This window comes from Ixodes scapularis, unplaced genomic scaffold (assembly GCF_016920785.2).
Source record: "Ixodes scapularis isolate PalLabHiFi unplaced genomic scaffold, ASM1692078v2 PGA_scaffold5__190_contigs__length_132052651, whole genome shotgun sequence".
Lineage (NCBI taxonomy): Eukaryota > Metazoa > Arthropoda > Arachnida > Ixodida > Ixodidae > Ixodes > Ixodes scapularis.
Window position 1 is genome coordinate 94,386,604 of NW_024609880.1, and position 24,396 is coordinate 94,410,999.

Here is a 24,396-nt window from a genome sequence, read left to right on the forward strand (position 1 = left end):
TATCCAAACCTAGGCATGCTTGTATTGAAGTCTGGCCACACTGTTCACAAAGTCGAACCGGTCGAATCTGGCTAAAAGTTCGAAAGTTCGTCGAACCGGTTCGACCCAGTCGAACCACGGAAGTTCGACCTAAAAATCCGGTTCGACAAAAGTTCGCGACAACCCTAGTATGCACCTTCAAGGTGTGCAACCACATATTCTTCCGCATAATTCTCGGAAGTCACCATATTCGCTGGCAGGACAAGAAGAGCAGAGAGGAGCTTCAGTTCTGCTGCCTCCAGCTCTAACTTTTTACCTTTTGTGACGCTTGGACGTTTCGTGAGCCTCACATGCAGCCGGAAACTAAAAAAAGAAACGTCCAACTGTTCCCACCTTGTCATTCATTATAGTGCAACCTTAGCATTCTAAAAAATCAAATTAAACATTGGATGTTCACGCATTTCAGTGATTTTTTTTACTCGAACAACTACCGTTTCTTCACAGACCGGGCAGCCGCGTGGGACTGGCGGACCCGACGCAGTACAGCCACTACGTCAACTTCAACGAGATTCAGCTGCACTTGCGCCAGTTCCAACAGAAGCAGCAACAGCAGCAGAAACAGGGGCCGCGTCCGCCCCCTCCGCCGATGCCGAGTCGACCGCGACCCGAGCGCCCGTCTTCCAACTACTTCGAGTACGAGAGCATCCAGGCGCAACTGCCCAAGCAGCACAAGGAGAAGAACGGCACGGGGGGCGGCGGAGGAACCGACTCCAGCTCGTTACCCCGCCACGCCCACATCGCGGGACATCGGATGGTCTACGCAAAGACGGTTGCGACCACGCTGCCGCACGGCGCAAGCATCTCCGGCAATGCAAACTCCGTCGGCACCCTGATCAAGACGGTGCCCACGGCGGCGCCGAGAGCGCACCCGCAGACGGTGCCCGGTTACCGACATTCCCCGAACAATCTGTCACAGGGCTACTCCGTGGCACCACGGCGAGACCACCACCAGATGCCTGGCTCCAAAGTGTGAGGGAGGGCGGGCCGCACAAACGAATTGCCATAGTTTCTCGTGGGTGGTCTTGCGACGATGGGACCATTGTGACGAACGATGAAGGTGGGGTGGGAATTGAACTGCTGCGGGACGTTTGACGTTGGCGTCACATGCCTCAACCTAGTTTCTTCTCGTCCATTGTGTGTGTTCCTCGCGTTCCCTTTTCGTGTCATTCTTTTTCAGCCGTCCACGTATTTGCGGAGTGTGCCATTATCGTACGAAGCAAGGGTCTTCTTGACTGGTTGAGGAAGCCGTGGGCATGTTTCCCTGATGGGGAAGGGCTCATGCTTTCGACTAACGACAAGAGAACAAAAAGTATACAATGGGGGTGAAAAAAAAAAGGTGAGGGACGTTGCCTCCAAGGAATGAGATTGGTCGTAATTTAAGTTTGTGTATTTTAAGAGAGCTTACTGCGCGAGACAAGCCTGCCTTTTCCCATCACGCGATTGCGTTGTGTATTTACATATCGAGTGTTTTGCGGCGGAAGCACCACTTCTATAACCTCCAGCAAACTTCGTTTTACTCTGCGAGTGAAGTGTGCAGCTTTTTCCGCGTAGTGCCTTGTACATACAAGTTTTTTTTGCGAGTGTTTCTTTCTTGGATGCACGCCTTGGTACCCGCGTCTGTAATCGTGATGCAAGAAGTACTCCTGTGCCCTTTTTACAAGGGTGTGGAAGGATTCCATTTTTTTTTTTTTCTACCATGTAAAATTTTTGAACTTGAGTTTAGAAAAACAAAGATTTTTTTTTCTAAAAGAATCTCGGAGTGCAAGTCTCATTTCATTGCTTTTGCCGTCCATCCCCAATTGACATTAAAAAAAAGGAGATGTTGTTTGCCTTAATTTATAGAAGTGCTTATTTTTGCATACCGAAGTGCTTCGTGTGACATTGACTCTGGTCACCTTCCTTTTTACCGATTAGGTGTGTAACCATTCTGGGTGCTGATGAACCAATTTGATATTGCGTTTGTTAAGTCAATGCCTGCCTTTTCTTTAAGCATATATTTTGTTTGCAAAGAAAATTCATCAATTTTTCTATAGCATCTACACACAACCCACCATCCAAGCAGGCGTCATAATTCCGGAAAATGCAATTTACAAAGTGCATGATGTAAAGCTCATTTCTTTTCATAAATCTGCTGTCATTCCGACCAGGCTGTAGTGCTGGATTTCAAATACCATTTACGCAGGGCACAGATGGGACCCGAGCACTGCGTCATCTTTCGGCTGAGACTCGTGTTCTCGCCAATTGAGCCCGAGTTCCAGCCGAACGATGACGTAGAACTCGGTGTCCAATCAGCGGCACTACAGCCTGCCCGACGCCGGCTTCGGTACCGTTACGTCACGATCCAGGCCACGCCTGTCATTCGCCGGCGCTGCGGTAACGTCCGGGGGAGATGCCAGGCGCCGCTCCGTCTAGCTCAGCCGCCGCAAATAGCTGAAAAACAACTATGGCGGCGTTACGCTTTGCGCGCGGATAACCTTGGCTCGGTTCTGTTTTTGTTTTCTTGTTTTTTTTTCTCCCGCTCGAAAGTCAACAACATGCGAATACCTAGGTGGCGACGCGTCAGTTGTCGCCGCGCCGGAGTTCGCAGTTGATTTTATTTTTTTCGGGGAGGACTTGGAAGCGCAATTATGTGAGCTGTCTCACCGCGGAAGAGGAACGCACTCAACAAAAAAAATAGACCGCCTAAATCGAGCGCATCATTGTACGTGACACTTCGCAGCCATGCATCGGAAATCGCAGGTAAGCGTCGGCTGCTACGAGTACCCGGCTATGCGGAAAAGCAAAATCCGTGGAGCTGTTTGCGCTTCGTTGAGGAATTAGTGCGCGATACCAACAAAGGGTATTGACTCTCGTTGAAAGCGCCTACTGGACGCGCAGTGTAAGCATTTTGGTAACCTTTTTATTATTTATTTCGCCCAACGATTGGTACGCGCGAGGATAGCGACCTACTTTCTACCGGTTCTGAAAGGCAGACGGACGCTGAGATCAAGAACTCGCGTTAAGTCTTTCTTGTTCTGCTTTGTAAGGCTAGTAGCCTTTCGATGGGGGTCGTGTACGCGTAAAGCAGAAATGCGTCACCCTAGAAAATAGCAGACGACGGCACGCAACAACTAGGCTTCACGGCATCATCGGTGTATAACCAAGGTAATCGAGCATGCCAATAACGCGTACGTATGATTTGGTTCACGTATGGCGGTCAGAAATAAAAGAAATTACGCCCCAAACCTTAAAAATTATGCATTTGAAGAGAAGTTCAAGTTTTCAGTGCCGTAACCCCGAATTTGCGGACAAACAACTCAGGCGTGGTCGCTCGTTCCAAATATGTAATAGCATTAATAAAGTATCGCGTCAACAATTTTCACGCTTAAGTGCAAAGTTAAGGGTGAAAATAATAAGACAAAATTACGTTAATTTTTTTATTAAAATATGTGTAGAATCTTCTCAAACAACCATCGAAAAAACGCGTATTCAATATATGTAGCCGGACTTGCATAGCGCGCCCTCTGCCAATACCGACTGTTCCTAACAAAGATACTAACACGGCCGAGTCGGCCTCTTGTTTTTTCTTTTTTCTGCGATCAGCTGTTGTCAGGCGCCGCCGTTCTCTTTTTCGCATTTCTCGCCGCAAAATTGATTTTTGGCTAATGCATGTCTTGCAGATTACTAATTTCGCCCGCGGCTGTTTTTGGCGATAGGCGGACGAACTGGCGAGTGTGTTTACAGCGAATTTCGCGTACGTGTGCGTCGACTTTGCGCGCATCTGCGGTCGCAAACTGAAACGGACAGGCAGGACTTGACAGCGGCTGCAGCTTTTCTTCTGCCGCAGTGGTCACCGTTGCGATACCTCCACGGTAATTTTAAAAACAAAAGAACGAATCTGTTTTGTGTCGGTGCTCTTCTGCAGAACAGGTGATGTCACGCTTTTACTAGGTAAAAAAAGAAAAAAAAAACGGGTACTTTGGGTCTTTGTTGCAGGACACTGCGAGCAATGTCCACCAGTACCCTAGCTGTTTGCGTTGCCGGCGAGAGCTCCAGCTTTAGTTCCGTTTCGATCGACCTTCTTGAGAATGTGACTTGGACTAGCGATCGAGTTTGCGCTGACAGTTGCGCTTGTTTTTGGTGCAACCGGAGTTGTGAAGGTTGTCAATGTTCTGCTTTTCAGACCAAAGGCATGAAGAAGCACCTAGTCGTTTTTGACTTCGATCACACCATCATCGATGCAAACAGTGACCTCTATATTCGGAAGCTGGCACCGAACGGCGAACTTCCATCAGAGATTAAAGAACGCTACAGTCCGAAAGGGTAAGTGCACGTTTTAAGAAAAACGAACCAACACTTTTTTTTTTTTTTTTTGTAATTTTTGTTGGGAATTTTTTAATTCGTTCAGCGAAAATTTCTGGAGGGTGCCTACCATTGTGCGAAACCTGGCTAGCCAGATTGGCAAAAAAATGTGTCTGTTGAACCATAGGTTGAACGCTTTCACCGATTTGTCTTCAGCTAAGACCCGGAAACATCCATCTTCTTCATATTAATGGAATTCATAGTATGAATGGAATCTTCAAACATACCCAAAAGGTCGCTGAAATTGTCTTGAGTGTACACTTAGACATGATAATTATGGAGGAAGGAAGAACAAAACAATTAAAACTGGGACAACACAACGACATCTTTCAACTAGCAAGAGACGAGTAAAATTTCCACAGCGAGCAGCTTACTATACCCAGGAGGGAAAGAGAGAAAAAAGGGAGATAAAGAACGCGAAGAGCAAGTCAGAGAGGTGGGTTTATCTCGGATTTCAGCCCACCGGATAAAATCCATTGCCTCAAAGTTCAACAAGAATGTTGTCTTCTCGTGCCGCGTGCGTCTTAAGCAGCTCTGTCAACAAGTGAACGACAACCAGATTCCAATTAGCTGCACTGTTAAACACGAAAAGAAATTCATTCGATGCAAAGCAAAGAAAGTTTACTCCATCCCCTTGACCTGCGGCCATCAATACCGGCAGGTGCACCAATGACAGACTCGGGGAACATCACAACGAAGTTTCTGGGCCTCTCCAGATTCCTATCATCCCATAGTCCATATATACCCGTTCGTGTTCGCTTTGTCATTCCCTCTTTGATGAAATAAAAATCCAGGGGGGGCATGACAGCAGTTTCGGCAGGAAGATCATAGGGTCATTCGCTATGACCACAACAGACAACAATGTGTCAAACCCTTCCCTCGTGCTGACGAAAACTGAGGTTGAATTTCTAAAATCCGAGATAGACCCACCTCTCTGACTTGCACTTTGCATTTTTTATCTCCCCTTCTCTTCCCTTTCCCTCCTGGGTATAGTCGGCTGCTCATTGTAGAAATTTTACTTGTCTGTTGCGAATTGAAACATATGCGGTTGTGTTGGTCCCAGTTTTAATTGTTTTATTCTTTCTTCATCCATCATTTGAACCGACACGCTCTCTCCCAAGCAAACATTTAGACAGCGGGAAGTTAATCGGCCTCACTAAGCATCTGGTGCCTTCACTGTAGACGATAAATTTGGCCAGTGCAGTACCACTGCGCGCTGGCCTGGGGACGTGCATCTTGCAGTATCGATACATGATGCTCATCCAGATCGAAACAGGCAGGGGTGGGCATTGAACTCGGGGGTTCTTGGGGAAATGGTCGCTTCCCTCTGCGCACCATTAACAGTTTTTATGACATTAAAAAAAATAATGAACAGGAAAGTTTTGAAATATTATGGCCAGACTTCCTGTTAGTGGCCGGGAACCTTGCAAAAAATGACTTCTAAGTAAAATTTGATATATCTCTCACAGCTGGACACCGTTCATGCGTGCGGTGTTCCACTTCCTGTACGACTGCCAAGTGCAACCGGATGACATTCTGGACTGCCTGCTGGAGATAAACTTTGTGGACGGCATCATTGACCTGCTCAAACAGCTGCACAAGGCGGGAGGCTACGAGGTTATCATAATCTCCGACTCAAACTCTGTCTTCATAGAGCACATCATGCAGGTAATTTCTGTCTCTTATCGCCAACATGTAAATGTCAAAAGTGGAAGAGGGGATACGATTTGCGTTGGAATCATACTCTTACGGTTTCGGCACAGGCGGATGTTTGAAAGTGTTGGCAAGGAGATTGAACTGTAGGGTGTACTTCTTCCGGATATGTTTTCCAAAGAGTTTGGGGTTTACCCAACACAAGGCCTTCACTCTGGAGTCTTTACATCATCTTCCTTGATCGAGCGTGGAGCACAGATTGGACAAGGGTGCTGCATCAGTGTTTGGCTATGATTGGACGCAAGTCTCAGCCGAGGACTGACGCAGAGCTCATGTCCAATTCGCCCTTCGCTGACTTCCGTTAGGAGATGCAGAAAATTCAGTGCTATGTACCTTCCTACCTAGGGGGTACTGCCCAAGACCTTCAGTATACTGACATCAGTTTTGGGCTATTCCGGCCTGCCTCTCCCTGTTAGGGGACTATTTTACACTTGTTCATTCAGGCCGGCTTCATTTTTGCCCAAACGGTATCATGTTGTTGCCCTTCTGGGCCACACTGATGTGCCTGCACAATTTGATCATCATTAATTTGCGTAATCGGAGCGACTAACCGAACTGACACATGTAACTGAACCAGTGTGAATGCAAAAGCACAGTTGGCTTTTTTTTTTTTTTACTTGAAGATATTGTAGCTCATTTTTATAATGAACACAGGTACTTCACTCTAAATTACGTGGGCGTTGAGAAAATAGTTATTGTATGAAATAGACGGTGTAAATATCTTCTATGCTTTCTGTGCAATGCGACATGTGCCACAGCCGCAGATTTTGAAGAATGCCCAGTGTCATGGCAATGTTAACCCTAAGGCCTGAGCCTGATTGATGGCCTGCAGCCTTGATAATATACTCGTGCAGACCTTCTGCAGTTGGTTCTACAAAGAAGCTTACAATGGTATGCATTTAGCATTAAAAGAATTAGCAAGCAATAAAAACTAACCACTTAGCAAATATTTTTAGCCCAAAATGTGCGAAGAAACGAAAGCGATAACTGTAGCCCGGTTGCGCAATGCAAGTGTAATGGTGCAATCATGTTTCTTGACGACAGAGGTGCAACGTGGTTAATTTTCATAGTGATCCGTGAAGTTTCTAAAACCGTGCAACATTACACATAGCAGCTAGATATCGCTAAAGTTGGATTTCGCGTAATGCAAGGAATGTTTGAAATCAACTGTTTCGAGCAGACCACAGGAAGATTCTCCCTTCGTCGCACCATTCTTGGCGGGACGTCAGGGCTGCCCCTTCGCTCTCTTCGCGCCGCGCGGCCGACGTGAAGTCCCAACTTCCCTCTCCTCGTGCCAAGAGGGGAGAGAAGAAGGGTTTTTCTATAGCGGCGATGATAGCCCACGAGCTCGAAATCTCTGCAAAGTGTCGCCCGTAAAGCTATCACTTTAAAAATGAGCACAATCCATAAATTTGGTAAGCCTTCACAAAATCGTGAAATAATTGTGACGAAAGTTGAGCCTGACCGCTCACATACCTTGGCAGATGGCGTAACTGGTCCTCTGTCATCGATGTCAGCCTAACGAGCGGAGATTCGGTACTAAATATCCACCCCAGGAGCCTTTGAAACTGCCTAGGTTTTGTCATAGAACTTATGATTAAAAAAGGTTTCTTGCTTGCCCACTTTAATGGGCAGACAGCAGTCAATTTAATAAGCATCTAAATAACGAGTGCAATTTTTTGCCAATTTCTGGCATCCATTGTTTATAGCTACCATAGTATCCCGTGGGATAGCCCACGTATAATCAATAGCAAATCGGATGAAAATAATGGGTAAGCTAACTTTTGGTTGTTCCATAAAAAAAAGTTGAAAAGGCACTAGTTTTAAATTTTGTGACCCTCGAAACTTGTGATCGCAGGAAGGGGCGATGAACCAAAGACTACTGTAAAATAGTTTGTTGTTGGGCGAGTTGGTGAATGTTTGGATTCATGGTTTTGCGCAAAAAAGACGGACACAAGAGAGAGAATCCAAACGTTCACCAACTCACCCAACAACAAACTATTTTACAGTACATTTCTTCTACAGTGGGCCCTTCTTTTTGTGTTTGCGCTCGTGTTTGTTTCTCTCTCTTGTGTCCGTCTTTTTTGCGCAAAACCATGAATCCAAAGACTATGTCCTTCCCAGTCAGCAATGTTCACTTATCTCCTGCCGTGGTCGAGTAACACCGTTTTTGCCGAGGTCAGCATTGGCCAGGGCCTTGCAATAACTGGAAGTGGGCTATCTTCCAGTGTTTCTGAAAAAATAGCAAATCGGGCCAAAAAGGTAGGTTTCATATATATCCTAGAGACTTGCTCGAGCCGAAATTTTGGGGCCCAACTCTACCTGGCCTTGTTATTATTGTTTTCAATTAAATTATTGATTATTACATGTATGACTTAAACCGTGCACTGAGCCTGATTGTTGTTTTAATGCGAAAGCATTAACTGGGTCCCATAGAGCGAACCGGCGTTATCAGCTCTTGAAGCCACGCCAAACGGTACTTGAAGTCCCCTGTCCCATGGAGCGAAGCCTGTAGTCTGGAGCAGCGAAACGGAGAATACACTCCCCTTGCCTGGCGCGTGTGCCCTAGTTTCAAGGAATGCCACTCCATGGCGCTGCAGGCCCCCGCGCCGGTAAGAGGAACATGGTGACGCGCGCTCAGCCGATTCTGCTCTTCTGGGCGCCGACGAACATGGTGCCGCCTCAAGCATCTACATCGGCGGCCGCCGCGAAATTCCGCGGAACACTCCATGGCGTTCAATCGGACATTCATGCTTTTGCACTCACAACTCATAAGAAGTGCTTTGGAGCCCTCGAATTTTTTTTTTTATGTCGGCCCGAGGCTGGCTTAACCAAAAAGCATTTTGATTCAGGAAACAGCTTTGGGGATACAGAAGCAGGCTCATGGCAGTTCATCACCTTGTTCTTCACCCCAACAGGCGTCCGGGGTACGTCCACTAGTGCACGAGATCTTCACCAACTTTGCCCACTTCGATGCCAATGGCTGCCTGCAGATCAGCGAGTACCACTCGCAGAACTGGTGCCAGCTCAGCTCGGTCAACCTTTGCAAGGGCGCCATTATGGAGGAGTTCCTGGACCGGCGGCGGCGCCAGGGGGTCGACTTCGACCACGTCTCGTACGTGGGGGACGGCAACAACGACCTCTGCCCGTGCCTGCGGCTGCGCACCTCCGACCTGGTGTTTCCCCGCCTCGACTACCCGCTGGCCAAGCTGTTGAACAAGGACCCCGGTCGGGTCAAGGCCAAGGTGTCCCCCTGGAGGAGCGGGCTGGACATTGCAGACGTGCTCCTCAACGACGGAGTGGCAGCCCCGGCGGCGACGTAGGCTCTTCCAAAAGACTCTCTCGCTCTTAAAAGGAAGGAATGAAGCTAGACTAGGCAGCTCAGCCTCTGGAACCACTTCTTTTCTACTTTTTTTTTTTTTTTTTGGGGGGGGGGGGGGGGGGGGGGACAAAGTATAGGATATATAAATGGTCTTGTCTAGAGAAAACCATACAAGTGGGGGGGAAGGGGGGGAACCACCTGATTGTGTTTTCTTTTTTTCCTCCATCTTTTTATTCTTTCGATGGCACAGCCTGTCTACGGATGTGCACTCCATTTACGTTTTTCTCGATTCTGAGGGCGAGCGTATACATGCTCAGCGTCGACGATTTTGTGCTGTGTGGTCAGGACTAGCGTAGTGCTTTTATGGTGCTGCTCCGCTGCCAGGGGCCTATCCAGGATTGTCAGTCATGGTGGGGTGTCATATATTTCTGAAAGAGGCCCCCAGGGGAGGAAGGAAGGTATGGGGAGCGCATGTTCGTGTGCTTCTAGCACGGGGTTTGCAACGATGTCAGAACGCCGAGCTTTTATTGACCGATTGAATAAATAGTGGGTACACCTCAAGGCATCTAGCATTGAGGTCTACCCACTATCCTTTCAATCAAAGCTATTTGGTGCTCGGCGGCGCCCTGACATCACAGCAACTCCTGCACAAGAAGGAGACGACTTTCTCTCAGCATACTATAGGTTTGTGTACTTTGCGTATGGAATTCTGGCAGTGCTAGACTCAGCCTGGGCAGGGGTTTGTGTAAGTCAGAGATTGCTGCGAGAACATGTAGCCTCATTTGGCGTCTCATTCGCATATGCTCTCGTGCAAAGGCAATGCTGAACGCAGCCATGCTCTCACGCAGTTAGCATTGACAGCATTGGAGTGCTGTGCAAGCTATGTCGGTCCAGACAACGAAGCACGAAATAGTCGACGCCGAGCGTAGCTCTCGCAGCAGGAATGCGTGCACGGCGAGACCTTCACCAAAGCTGGCAGCTTGCTTTTGCAGCTCTAGATTGTGTAAAGAGGCCAAATGTGACGGGCCAATCTTTCTAGCAAATAAATTGTTATTCTTTTTTTTTCTTTCTTATCGTAATTTGCAGGCTTCCGAATGTGGTGACCTCAGGAAGTGGTGTTTTCTTGTGTAAGTTAAAGTGGCTTTTTTTAAATTGAGGGGGAGGCGGCGGTCTCTGGTCGGGGTGGCAGGCAGCTCTGTGCAATTATTTTGTACAGTTAAGAGTGTTGTGAATCTTGCGTCAAGGGCGAGAAACCCTTTCAGAAGGGTTTTTGCAAATGGACGGGTGTTGGCTATTTTTGTTTTAGTGTTGGTGTGTTTGACTTGCCTTTCAACAAAGGCTATGAATGTGTTTCCAAAGAGTTAAGTATATTTTCTTTGTTTTGTAATCAAGGGGCAGCTTTTTTGTTTTCCTCGAGGCCAAAATGGATTTTCATACAGTTCAGAAACTAACACGCAAGGAACCTTAATTCTTCTTTCATTGAAACACTGTCAGTGTCATTTTTCTCTCCAGAAATTTACTTTTCTTAAAAAAAAAAAGAAAGAAAACTGATGTTTTGCAAAGCTTTTTACAGCTGCCACATACGTTTATTTTACCTTTTGCCTTTTTTTTTTTTGTGAAGACAGTGTCATTATGCCAAAGAACCGCTTGTTAACGAGCTTACTGAACCTTTTTTTTCTAATAGTTTTGTTTATTGTTGCCTATGCAATAGAAATCCTTTTAGTGTACCATGTAATGTAGACTTATTCGATAGAAGTATTTTGCCTCTTCATATCAGATGCAAGTGGCAGGGAGGACATTGGGGATGCGAAAAGCACGTGTGTACCTTAACAGCATTTCGCTAATTGGAGACTTAGGGCTGCATTGACTGCACCTTGCACATCTTTACATACATACACACACCCTTTGCTCTATGTTGGTTGTTAAAACAAAATAGAATTATCGAGTTTGAATCTCGCATCTTGCGTGCATTGCATTGCTGCCTTAGTTTCTTGGGTGGTGTGTAGAAGCTATACATTCCCTAATAAAATTAATCTGAGGGTCTGAAACATATGTTGCATTGAATTTAAGATATTAATCCTGGATTGTGCCTTTCCTGTTCCTCTTAGGAGCCTTTTCCTTTTTACGATTCCATGCTGCACCTAGCAGACAATCTTTCCTTGCCATTTGTGTTTTAATTTTTTTTTTTATTTTAAGGTGATGCTTGATGAAGTACAAACTTTTACGTAGTGTGGGTTTTGTGTGATGCAGTTCTGTTTTTCCTCACTGCAGCTGGCAGCAGTTTCAAAAGTATATTGTTCCAATGACTCCGATTACGATACCCCGCCGCCGCCTTTGCAGAGGGATCATATCAATATCGGAAGTATCAGAACAATCTACTAAAACTAATGTAAAGGTCGAGGGATGGGGTGGGAACGTATGGCGCGCACCCGTGTTTTCTGTGTTGTTCTTTGTCAGCCTCTGTTGACACTGCCCCTTTAATTTATTTTTATACGAAATCTAAAGCATATGCATTACATGAAATAAAACTGCATTTTTTTCTCAGCCTTTTTCTTGTTTTCATAGTTCCCCACATTTCTCGAACCTATGCGGAGCGCAAGTTCGTCTGCTTCTTTTGCTGGGTTTGTGTTGACGTCAGAACGCTGAACCCTGATTGGCTCTGACTGAAAAATAGTGGGTAGACCTCAAAGCAAGCTGCCTTGAGGTCTACCCATTATACTTCGATCAGAGCTCTGCGTTCTGAAGTCACCACAACCCCTGCAAAAAAAGCAGGCGATCTTGCGCTCTGCATAATCTCGCTTATCAAGTGTGAGCATACAAAAGTAGCAACTTTAAGGGGCAGAGGAAGAAAATTAGGTAAATAGGAGAATGACATTGTCACCCCTGTGTGTGTGTGTGCCTATAATTTATAAAGTGATTATTATCATTTTTACACAGCAGGAATATAGTGCTCCATCATTGTTTCACAACGGCAACCGCGATTGCGTTTGCTTCTCCTATTCTGCAAGTCATTCTGTGCTATCAACCCTAAACGCGGCTTATCTGTAACTTTCAAAGCTTATCAACCAGTCTGGAGGTGCAGTGCAGGCGAAGGCAACGCCAGGCGAAGAGAGAAAGGCGGGAGGGGAGAGGAGGGCGAGGGGTGGAGAAAGGTAGAGGAGAAGAGGTTCCTCTCCTCCTTTCCAGACTTCCCGCCCTTTTGTTATTACTTTGTTTTACGTTTCCGGGTTGAGCTATGGTGCCTGGAGAACCCGGAAACACTGTGCAAAAAAGCAGAATAATTGTCACGAGAAACTAGCGACGCGTTGCTAAGGCCAGCAACCATGTTGAGCTTTTTTTTTTTTTTTCTTTTTTTTCCCCCTTTCAAAAGGATTGCGAATTGGTCCACGGAATTATGGCGTCATGAAAACGATTGGGCGCGTTCAGTAGCGGCCCCGGAGTCAAGGAGTCACTGACTCCTTCCACTGGACGGCCAAAAGTCACTTCCGGTGCACGTAACTCCGGGACGAGCGATTCGGAGGAGGAATAATGGCAGGTCACGTGACCCGACGTCACCGGAAGTGACGTCACAAATATAACGTCACGTGACAAAAAATTTTGTTTTGCTTGTTTTTGTTTGTTTTGTTTTCTGTGACGTCACGGTTTTTAGCGAGGAAACTTTTTCTTATTTTTACTTTGTTGACGTATTATTTTTTTTTTATTTTGTTTATTTTCTTGCTTTTTGCAACCGCGGGACCGCGTTTCTGCGCTTCAGATTGCGTTTTTCCGACTCCTTTGTTTGATATCGTGTCGTATCGTCGTATTTATGTAGTTATTAGGAACGGCAAGGCCTACGTTGTTGCGTCCTTTACCTGAATATCGTGACCGAATCGAGTGTCGTCGATTTGAATCGTGTCTTGCGAACCATCGTCGAACAAAAGGTGAGTGATTTGCGTTTTCCTGTGATGTGATTTCGATGTGTTCGTTCCACGTGTCCGAGCTGCTTCTTCGTTTCAAATACATTTGGCGCCGCTGCCTATTGTTTGAGCCTGTGCTCACGATGAAAACACGCATCGCAGAAACCTGAAAGCCCGCCAAAAGAGCTCTAAAAACCGCATCCCAGACCTGCCGGCAGACTTCCGAGCTAAGCCTGATTAAACAAAAACGTTTGATCCGGCGGAATAATGTGTTTGATATTACATCCCATGTCAACAAGGAACTGCGCTGTCTGTCTTCGCCCCCAACAGGTTTTATTCTTCCGGGTTTTTCAAATCTTTACCAACCCGCGTCCGATCGTAATACCCCCCGATCACAACAAATAGTTGATCGTGCTCCGATGGCTCCAAACATCAGCCGGCAAGGAAGTTGCGTTTTTCGCTTCTATATTTTGACCCAAGTAAGCTCATGTTCTCAAACTATGTCATTCTGTCACCACCTCCAGTTGCACATTCTGGCGCACTTGCAGCCTCGTGCACCCTTGCGAGGTTTCCTGCTATCGTACCCTGGATATCATGGATTTCTCGCCGTACGCGAGTGCTCACGGAGGCGTGCTATACACTCTGTATCATAAGTTGTGTGCAGCAGAGGCGCAGGCCCGAGCACATGACAGTAAAAAGCGCCTTTTTTGCACGAGTACCCGCGCAAAAGGACATTCTGCAGAGCTGTGCCCTCGCACCCGTGCCTTTGCTGCACACAACTTACGAGGCAGTATAATAACCGAGCCGTTTTTGTTTCTTTTGCACATTACTGTGAAAAAAGTGTCATTGCTGTTTTCTTCTCAAAGAAAACTCAGAGACGTTAGACAAAAGCAAACAGATAGGAGACTGCACATTCATATGTTTTTCCCCTTGTGCTACAGGTGATGGCTGGTCGTGGTTCATCAGCGTTTGTTTTGAAACTGATGGGTACCACAAGGCATGAAGGAGGTGACTTGCAGCAGCAAGGCACTGCAAGCCTTCGCAGCAACTGGCTAGCCAGTGCTGCTCTGTTCTGAACTGCACTGCGTGTCATGCGGAGGTTTTGTGCAAGCTCTCTGGGCGGTGACGCTAGCCACGGTAAGTGCATTCTATGCAGCTTCCTTTTAGGGATATATGTGGCTCGCAGGCCATGTCGTGCCAGCGAAATATGTGCCACCCGAGTGACAGCAGTGCTAGTGGCAAGGCTGCGCTGACAGTAATCAACACTGCACTGTGTTTTCATTCAATGACTAGTGACAAGGAACCAAATACTCCCGAGAGAGTCTCGGTCGTGCTTTGATAAACTCCAGCTCGCTTATGAACAGGTGGATGGCACAGATGGCTTTTCCTGGTGGACTTGGTGTCCGTGTTAACATTGCAACCAGACTTTCTTTCAGTTTGTGGCGTTTTTTCGTTGCGGGTGACCAGCATTGCAGTAGAAAAAGATGCAAAATAGTATAATGTTTGCATTCGTTACCTAAATTAATGGCAAGAACAACCGACATACATTTCCACCGACTGCATTTCTCGGAGGAATAGCCTGGACTAAAAAGCTCGCTACACTATGTCGTTCCCTCTTCGCCTGTACAACTCTGCGTCTTCCCTCGATCGTCTTATGTGGCTGCTTCTGCGTCTGCCTAGGCACTCGGTTGAAATGGGGAAAGCTGTCTGCGTTGCACATAACCGCCATTAGAGCCAGCGTGGGCGTAGCTGGGGTAGCCCCCACTATGGCTTCTCCAGCTCGACACAAGTAACATTCCTACCGCTGTTGTGTTAGCAGAAAACAGACCTGCTTAAAACGTACAGTGCACATAGCACACAATGGAGAGGTTGCTCGCCAATCATTTTCTTGGAAGTGTGAGTTGAGCCCTTTCGAGGCAGTTTGCTTCCGCACCGTGCACTATAATCCGCCCGAGAAGAGAAAACAAGATGAATAACCAGTAGGATTTCTTTGTTCCAAGGCTTCTTGACGCAGAAAAAGACTAGGGAGCCAGTATTGTTGCTTTTTTGCTACCCCGTGCGAGACTCAAACCCGACATGCAAGGAAGTGGAAAGGCCTCTTCCTTTCTGCTTTCTTGTGCCTTGGGTTTTAGCTGTGTTCAGAATTCACAGCTCGCCTGCATGCCTACTCTTTTGTTCACTGTGTTACTGAAGTTTTCTGTCGTTGCTGTCCCAGGTTGGCTTCGTGGATGCACAGAAATACTCAAGGCGCTTGACGTCTGTGGCTCATCTGTATTGTTTTTCCCGGTACCACGGCATGAAGGAGCTGGCCTCCCTCCCTTCCATCAGCTGCGAGATACTACAAGCAGTGGGCTACAGCTGCAGCTAGCCCATGGGTACCGTTCTGCGTCCTGTACTGCATCTAGTTCGAAAGGCCATGTGAAAGGCAGGTGTGGTCTTTATGGGCTCTGTCACTATGTGCATTTTCTGCAGCTTTTTCGGGGCAACTTCATATTAAGATTCAATACGGACTCGAGTGAGAGGGGGGCATTCTGAGAAAGCCAGCCTCTTTGTTAAACCATTGGGACTGGTATTATATCTACAGAGTTTATTTACACCTTTTGTTATGTACTTTATTTATTTTTATTTTACTAGTTACTTATACTTCAATCTGACACGACAGCCACCAAAAATGGGGAAAGGACAAAAATGTTGACATATTGGCCTTTTTGTTTTCTGGCAGTTTGTTTGAAGAGCCAATGTTGGGGGCCGTCATTCGTGTTATTTTACCCACACGCACGTCCAGCCTATGTTTACGTAAAGCCCCAATTGCCCCTTAGCAACAAAAATAATTTATGCGACAGACTAGGCGGCAGCATTGTGGACGAAAACAGGCCAGATTATATCTGCCATGTTTAAAAACTACATTCGGTGACAGGTTATGAATTCAGTGGCAAGAAATGCATACCGCCTGCCAATCACTGCTGTCAGTTGTCGTGACGTCACGTCCTGCTAAGAAACTAGTATATATTTTTTTTAAATGGCAGGTTTTGGTTGCTGATGCCTCGTAGCACGTCAGCACTCTAAGCAATTCTTCTGCTCTTGGCCTCTCCGGTTTTACTTTGTAAAGTCATGACGGCGTCTGCTTTTGTTTGCGGTATTTCCCGTGTGTCGACGTGAGAAGGCAGCGATTGTATCGCCAAAGAAGTAGCGATCAATCTGCGCATTTATTCCAGCGGCACAGCGTTTACAAACCGGACTTTGCCCTTCACCGAGGGGAAAGTCTACCGACTGGCCCTACAGTTGGCGAGCATTGTGCAGCCGTGAGCGCGTAACTTGTCCGAATGCTTTCGTCTGTATACAGTGACAAAATGACTCGCTGAAATGCGAAGTACCATACAGTACCATGCCGTACAGCAAACCATCGATCACTTGCTGCAGCAACTTTGCGTTTTAAGTCGTAATAATAAAGTGATTTTTAGGCTAAAATCATTTTTTCATACTGCTCAATTATTCGGAATTCTGCACGATCCCCATCGGGTCTGCAATATCGGTCGGTGGCTGTATAACCTTTAAACACAATGGTTACACACCACAGGTACCGGGGACCATGACATCAGTGAGCTGGCTTTCACCTTGTCCAAGGCAGCAGCGGAACACTACGGGCGGGACCCTGGATCACTGCACCATGGATGCCGTCCTGTACCCTGCACGGCACTGCGTGTGGCTTAAGTGGCCAAGCAGAGGGTCATTGCATGACTTTTATGAGGCGCCGCTAGCCATTGTAAGTACATTTTGGACACTCATGTCTGGTGATGTACTTTTGTGCTCTACCGCAGAGCACATTTGGTGGCGGTTCAGTCTTGTCAATTACACCATTTTGAAACGGAACACATTTAGTGGTGGCTCGGTTTAGGTTTCCTGGCTCGGTGATCTTGCAACAGTGTCTAGACTTGGCGTAAACCTTTTTGTACTTCATTGTCAAGGCTAGTGTAATTTCTGCAATGCCGTTGAAGCCACTTCTGCACGCAAACAATATAAAAGTCGAAGCCACATGCTCGTGCACAGTGTATGACTACATGTATGCATGGGCACTCGTGCCCTTGCGTACCCACTCGCAACATGGAGCATGTTTGTTTCGGCCGACACTCCACGCGTTCATTTCGGCGTCGCCACTCCACACGTCTATGCACTCGCTGCACCTTGAGAATCAAGTGTGCACCAGAATGCACTCCCGTCATGCATCACTCGGGAGAGGAACAAGAGCAGACGACTGGGGTTTTTCCGCCATAAGGAACGAGAACCGAAAAAAAGGGGATTTTCTGCTAAGAAACTGCGTCCCACGGGCAGCAAAATCGGACGCGAGCTGGGCTATTTATTCTGTGAAGCAAGCAATCGACAACCTGTGCTTCATTTTCAAGTTTTCTTTCAGCTTGTTGCCACACAGACATTGAAATACATCAATGGGATAAAGTAAGGTTCAGAACCAACATCAGCTACCGTGAGATCTCTCACCATCCTTGCGGGGTTGAAAATTGGGACTTCAGTTGACAAACCTCGCCCGCCCTCCTGTCCATCATCACCTGACCCCATTCTGCATATGTGGGTATGTGCAAGGGAGCGTGATCATGTGGCTGAAGATACAAGTGTGACCGGCCCAACGAGCACATAGTTTCCACAGCACTGTCGGCTTAGGGGTGCACGGAAGATACTGTATAAACTGGAATATAGGTCGACCCCTTAATTTACAAGTTGCAAGATGCAAAAGAAGTTTTTATGGCAAGAAAATGCAACCTTACCTTGGTGACAAAATTGTCCAAGTATATGAAAGGACGAGAAAACACGGCAGATTTATTTAATTGTTTTGCACTCAATAAAACAGGAAGTATGCGAGTGTTACTACTCAGATTCCTCAGAGCCTTCGTCCGACGACGAGTTCACTAACACAATTTAAAGGGACGATGCCGTCCCTTTGAATTGCGCCCTCGAAAGCTCGGAGGCACGAGCAACCTCAACGCCTTTTATATGGATGCTCTCCGACATCACAGGTATCGATCTGGCGCACAGATCCCGAATAAAGTTTGCCGCCTTTGTTTCCAATTCGGGGTACACTGCAGTCCTTCCACGAAATTAAGTTTTCCTCGCCTTGCTGCATGCCGCCGGTTTTTGTCTCTGGTTTTGCCAGTAGCATATGCTTTTCTCCGATACACTGAACTCTCGCTGCGCTGCAAGATTCCGGTGGATCTCTGCATAGGCGATTGCCTTGTTCTAAAAGGCTACTGTGAACTGTCTTCTACTTCCGCTCATTATTGCTGCGGTAGATGTAACAAACCAAGGAGCACAAGTAAAAGTTAATCGTGACCATCGTGACAAGTGGACGAGTGCTAGGCCATTGCAATATAAAACAAAACGGCGTCTTCAGGCACTGAGTGTTGCGAGATTATTTTTGTTTTTCCGCTAATGACCGTCATATAAGACGAGGGTCGACGTTTTCAGGTCCAATTTCAAGAATAAATTCGACCTATATTCCGGTTTATATGCTAGTTGTGCATAGTACTGTGGAAGCCACAGGCTGGGGAGGGGGGGGATTAGCAACTTTTGTCTGAATGTTGAGCGACGAGCATCAAGGGCCAATTTCCTAGGGGGAGAATGGTGACGTGCGAGTACAAAAATGAGGATCCAAGCGCCATGAGCAAGAGGGGAGTTCCTCCTTTTCCTCCTCTTGAACTGCTAGAGGTATACTTATGCCCCTGTACCTTTGGTAACACTGCACAATTTGTAAGTTGAGGAAAGCTAAGAAGGAAGTTGAAGAATCGATTCATGACCCCTTTAACATTTACCTACACTAGTTACCTTGCACCATTATATTTTGTTTGAGAAAGCTCTCATCCTCACCCCTCCCATAAGGGATAAAATCAGAAGTGTATACAACGATCGGAATCTAAAGTGCCACGAAACCTATTGCTGGACATTCTTACGGGTTAGTGATCAATTTTTGTATGAATGAGGCCTTACCAGTGCCTTTGCCTCAATAGTGTGGTAAAAGGGCAATTTTCTTGTTAGTGCGCACAAATTTGTTTTGAAACATAACTTGCTGGACTACCAATGCATGTTTCAAGATCTCTGTTGTGGTGAATGTTTTGCTGCCTGTTATATTCTTCAATAGCCAGTATCGTTTAAGTTCTAGAACTCTATACAGTAAACTCCCACTTGGGCAAACTTCTAGGGACTCAAAGAAATAGTTCCCTTAACTAGGAGTCCACTAAACTGAATATATTCACTGGATTATGGAACAGCATAGGGCACAGCATACATTGAGTCAAAAGGGTGAAATGCAATTTATGGAGTCATGTACATTGATATATACAAAGTGTATTGCAGTTACGCTGCTGCCTTTCTCATTTTGAAAATAGTCAATAATTTTCATTTGCACCGGCGCTCTGAAAGCGCATGAAGTAACAAAGTTGCCCAGAGAGTATCTTTTTTTTTTTGCATATCCTCTGGCACAGCTAGTTGCTGTGAGGAAGTCATACCGCAACGGCACTGTCCACTGGCTTGAAATATTCAGTGCAGAGCCGTTCCCTGTTGGGATTGAACGCAGTTTCTCTTTCAAGCTTCGACTTTTGCTTCACTAACGTTGACAACGTCGACGGTAGCATCCGATAGTCCTTCGCAACATTCACTTGCCTTTGACCGTTGCCCAGATGCTGAAAGTATTTCAATTTGTCTGAGAGACAACCGCTTCCATTTCGTTATACTTATTACGTAAGTGGGCGCACAAGCTGCCGTTGTTACCCAAAACTAAGATGGCCGAAAGGAACCAATAATAAAGAAAAGAAAATATGCACCGCATGGTTCGTTTTTGTCTACCGCACCGCTGCTGCAAAGGCGGCGGCGGCCATCAGCTACGCCAGCACTGCAGAGCACAAAACTTTGTTGAACTGATCACAACAGTAATCCTGGGTCCACCGATCAAGTTCGTTGAACTGAAATATTCGCTATTCCGAAATTCGTTTTTCGTAGAGCAAACATTTTTGCATAGAATGCAAAGGAAAACCACCATAGATTTTTGAAAGTTTGTTATTCTGAAATACTTGTTAAACCGACATTTGCTCAAGTGCGAGTTTATTGCACCCGACTACTGTGCGTTGCCCTACATGTTCGGGTAAGGTACTGTTTCTGTTTACCTAATAGGCACTTTCGTTCTCTGCATATACACCATAGGTTTCAAACCACCCTGAATCGTGGATCAAGCCTTGCAAGATGGAAGTTCTCTTTAGGCCCAGCGCCTCTTGATGGATCAAGTCTTGTGCCCCATTCCCTCGTGTCTTTCATATAAGTAAATTGTTGGTATTTCTTTTATGACAGTGCACGTTACCTGCGGACCACGTTTTACAGTCGAAACGCAGTGTACCCAAACTTCTTTTATATAGACCCCTTTCTTTGCAAGCGCCACCAGGCGGTGCTTCAGTTTGTTTGATGTCTCAGCAAACTTCTGATTCATAACAAGAATGAACAAAACCCACTTTGACACTGCTGCCTAAAATGTCGATAAAACGTGTAACCACCAATTCTCCAGGTGAGCGCCAAAAGAATGAAGAAACGGCAGATATGTTAAAATGTTTCAAATATTTTGTACACCAACTTGCCTCCTCCAAGACATTAAATTGTACAGGCAAATGCCCTCATTATATCTCCAACTTTGATGTATGTTGGAGATTATGCTTTCTAGCACTGGTGACATGAACAAGCTCAACAGGCTTGCAAAGACTGAGCGACCGGAAGTCACTTGGGACACAAGCGGCAGTTCATGTTTGTAAACAGCAAAAGGGTCTAGATAAACGGCTGTACGTTGCCGTTGCCACGGCAGCTTACGCAACCGCAATTTTTACCGAGACGCATGCGGGGAGCTATGTACTTCACATTGTTTGTGCATGGCTTGTCATCTATCTTGTGGTTTTGACACTTGTGGTTTTCTTGTTGAAAACTACAAGTGTCAAAACTATGCGATAGAAGACAAGGTGCGCCGCACAATGCTTTTCTGTCCACTACTGTTCTGTTAACAGACGGAAAAAAAACCTGACCAACGGAGTCATATACAGCTTCACTGTAAAATTGCAGTAAAATGCGACGAAAAAACGAATAGAACTTGAAGGGGAGAAACGAGTGACAATTTGAAGCCACCTAATGACCGCTGCGTCACGCGATTTCAAGATCGCAGCACCCATGCGACGGAGGGCGAAAAGGTCTATAGAATTTTAGAAATAAATTGAAGGGATAACATAAAGCCATTTGCAGGGGGGACTGCCTAGCTCGAGCCCAAGCTACTGTTGCATTGGTAGGAATTTGGCATTAGGAAGATGATGTGGCTGTAGCTGACTTCAGTTGCTGCATTGGCATATGCATCTATTGACATTTGGTGACCATAGCATGCAGAATTTATTGTACAGGAGGAGAGACAGTTGTGACGAGATCAGGAGCATGATTGTACTTGTTTGCAGTGCTTTTCAATGTGGCTGCAGGACATAAAAAGGACTGAATGTGTATGGCCAATATTTTCCAGCACCTAATATTTTGACAAGCCTTGCATGAAAGGAGTTTCTTACAGCAGAGCTGTTAAGGGCTAGTTTCCCCAGAATCATGTCCGGTATTAAACAAATGTCAACACCTGTGGTCGACACAACACTGTTTGCCGCCGTCGCTCATAGATCGCGGCAGGCAGCCTTTCCAGCCTTGGCAACCAGAGAACTGGTTGCTGCCATCGCTGATAGATGGCGGCAACATTTCTTGGGAGGAAGAAGAGCGGGAACGAAACGAGCAGCGATGTGCGCAGCAGCGCGAATGGTTCTGCTATTACCTAAAGTTCCACTGCGTCAAGCGCTTCAGATTCCTTTACGAAAGAAGAGCAGATCGCTCGCCTGAAAAGCCACCACCGAAAACAGAAGCTACAGCTCCGCTGCTCTTCCTTCTTCACCAAAGTGGAAAGGCTAAACATTTTCTTTTTTTTCTTTTTATCTGGAACATGGTGCTGAAGTTTCAAACTGCCTCTGATGTTGCGAGCAAAAAAAGATGCCACCAGAACATCTCGGTGCTAATAGTCGCCGACAAGGTGGGAAACGCAGGGCATCTCTTAATGCCCGGCCTCCAGCAAGCACTTGTTGCCTTTTCTCATGCTTTGTCTGCGCATGCATTGTTGAGGCTTGCAAGACGCCAAAGCATTGCCAAATGTAGGAGGCTCCTCCCTGCAATTCTTGTTGTCCTACATTTGATCCTCAAGGCACACCCCAGGTTGTTAGAAAAACATGCGATAGTCTATTCAACACCTGTACACGATTCGGGCAATATGCTAGATATAGTCCCTAACGGAATGAGAACGTATGGGCGTGTCTTGCAAATGCTCGGGCTCAAAGCATTGCCAAAGGTAGGAAATTCGTGCTAAAGTGAGGGCAACTGAAGCTTCACCCTGCCGTCCTCATCTTGCAAGTTGCTAGTTATTAATCCATTTTAAATGTGGCAATGCTACACCATACAATAACTGTTTTTACAAAAGTAATTTGTGGTTCATCTTATCAAAAGCTCGTTATAAATCAAAATGAATAATATTAACTTGCTTCCAAGAGAGAACAAATGGCACTGTGTATTCAAGCTTACAAAATCCAATTTTTACTGAGCAACTTTCTAAAAAAAATTGCGTTCAATGGTGCTCTGTTCAAAACTGGAGTAAAAAGACCCATGTCTGTGTATAACTATCTCAAACACTTTCAAACGAACATACAGAAAGGAAATGGGGCAGTGATTGTCTACCCTAGACATGTCACCCACCTCCTACACACCAACTCATGTTTAAAAACAAACCAGAGTGCCCCTAACGGACGCCGCGCGGTGGTTGGTAGGCAAGAAGCTCGCCGTCGCCCATAATCAAACCATTGAATTGCGTTGTTGTCGGCGTCGGTGTGAGACCCCATGCTCTTTTTCCATTGGAATTGTTTATTCTACGTCCTCCTAACGATGTCGACTACTTGAGCGGCTTCAGCAAAATTAATGAGGCTCGTTGCACCGCAAAACTGCATAAATAATGCGACGTGCGGCGATTCATTTCACGTGGACGCCGCAGAATGAGCGCAAAAGCCCGACTCCCACGATGAGTCATCTCGCTATTTTCAGTCGCGACGTCGCTCGGGCTGTAAAAGCGGGACCGTAGCTGAGATGGTGGACGTCAATATTGAAAACGGCAAGTAGAATCGGGCATTACAAGTCGGTGACGGCCGCTGGTAGCAATGATCAATATCTTGTATCTACTTACACTTGGCCTACTTACCCCAACCAACCCTCAAAAGTGTTTTGAGGCCTGCACTTACTTCTTATCACAATTACCAGGTCAAAACTTGGTTTACGGGCAGCTGTCGTTTGAAAGAGCCGACGACAGTTCGAACGGATGCGCAATGGAGTGCAGGCAAGAAGCACCGCGTCCCGCGTCAACAAACCATTGGAATGTCGCGTCAGCTTCTGTGTGAGTTTGCATACTCTTTTTCGTGTTGGAATTGTCAATTCTACGTCCTCATAACAATGCCTTACCACTTTAATCGCCTGAGTGAAATTATCAAGGTTTGTTACGACGCTGAACTTTGCGTAAATAATTTGACGTGCAGAGATTCATTCGCATGAACGCCGTAGAATGGACGCCGAAACCATGATGAGATTCTTCTAGCTATTTTTGGTCGCAACGTTCGTGCTGCAAACGTGTAAAAGGTAGCGGCGATGATCGACGTCAATACTGAAAATAGGAAGCTGGAACACAGCGAGCGTAACAAGTCTGCGATGGCCACTGGTACCAATGATCAACATCTTTTATCTACTGTTTTCACCGAGCCAACTTAAATCTTTTGAGGCTTGCAATTACTTCTTATTACAATCACCGGGTCAAAGTTTGGTCTGCGGGCCGCTTTTGTTTGAACGAGCAGACGACAAAAAAGTGAAAGCCGTTTACAACTAACTCCCTGTAACGCCGAATTAGAGCGCAGCTCTTGAGGAGGAGGGAAGGGTACTGGGGGGGGGGGGGGGGGGGGGGTGATGATGACGATGCCGGTGACGTCATCAGTGATGATG

General features: G+C 46.3%; 2 protein-coding genes and 1 long non-coding RNA gene across 5 annotated transcripts in view; all 3 read left to right on the plus strand.

The window, feature by feature from the left end:
• LOC8024131 (partitioning defective 3 homolog) overlaps positions 1 to 2,048 on the plus strand; it is a 117,790-nt gene extending 115,742 nt beyond the window's left edge. The window contains 1 exon segment of the mRNA XM_042294063.1: positions 484 to 2,048. Within this exon segment, the coding sequence (XP_042149997.1) occupies positions 484 to 1,012 (529 nt within the window). The 3' untranslated portion in view covers positions 1,013 to 2,048.
• A 425-nt stretch (positions 2,049 to 2,473) lies between these two features.
• Positions 2,474 to 11,959, plus strand: LOC8024119 (pyridoxal phosphate phosphatase PHOSPHO2). 2 transcript variants are annotated; one of them, XM_029977543.4, is made up of 4 exons: positions 2,474 to 2,778; positions 4,202 to 4,341; positions 5,850 to 6,048; positions 9,012 to 11,959. In XM_029977543.4, exons 1-4 carry the CDS (start codon positions 2,761 to 2,763, stop codon positions 9,414 to 9,416), a joined length of 762 nt encoding a protein of 253 aa, XP_029833403.2. In that variant the 5' UTR covers positions 2,474 to 2,760; the 3' UTR covers positions 9,417 to 11,959. The 2 variants fall into 2 exon arrangements, with proteins under 2 accessions (XP_029833403.2, XP_029833404.2); XM_029977544.4 differs by lacking the exon at positions 2,474 to 2,778 and adding an exon at positions 3,601 to 3,890.
• Positions 11,960 to 13,110: 1,151 nt separating this feature from the next.
• On the plus strand, positions 13,111 to 17,035 carry LOC121837955. 2 transcript variants are annotated; one of them, XR_006078356.1, is made up of 4 exons: positions 13,111 to 13,335; positions 14,253 to 14,448; positions 15,527 to 15,740; positions 16,889 to 17,035. It is a non-coding gene; the product is annotated as an uncharacterized LOC121837955 (long non-coding RNA). The 2 variants fall into 2 exon arrangements; XR_006078355.1 differs by having other exon boundaries at positions 16,527 to 17,029.
• Positions 17,036 to 24,396: the final 7,361 nt, after the last annotated feature.

Coding starts and splice junctions, on each gene's coding strand:
- LOC8024119 (XM_029977543.4), top strand. Junction 4,342..5,849: donor GAACGCTACAGTCCGAAAGG/GTAAGTGCACGT, acceptor TATCTCTCACAG/CTGGACACCGTTCATGCGTG. Junction 6,049..9,011: donor TCATAGAGCACATCATGCAG/GTAATTTCTGTC, acceptor TCACCCCAACAG/GCGTCCGGGGTACGTCCACT.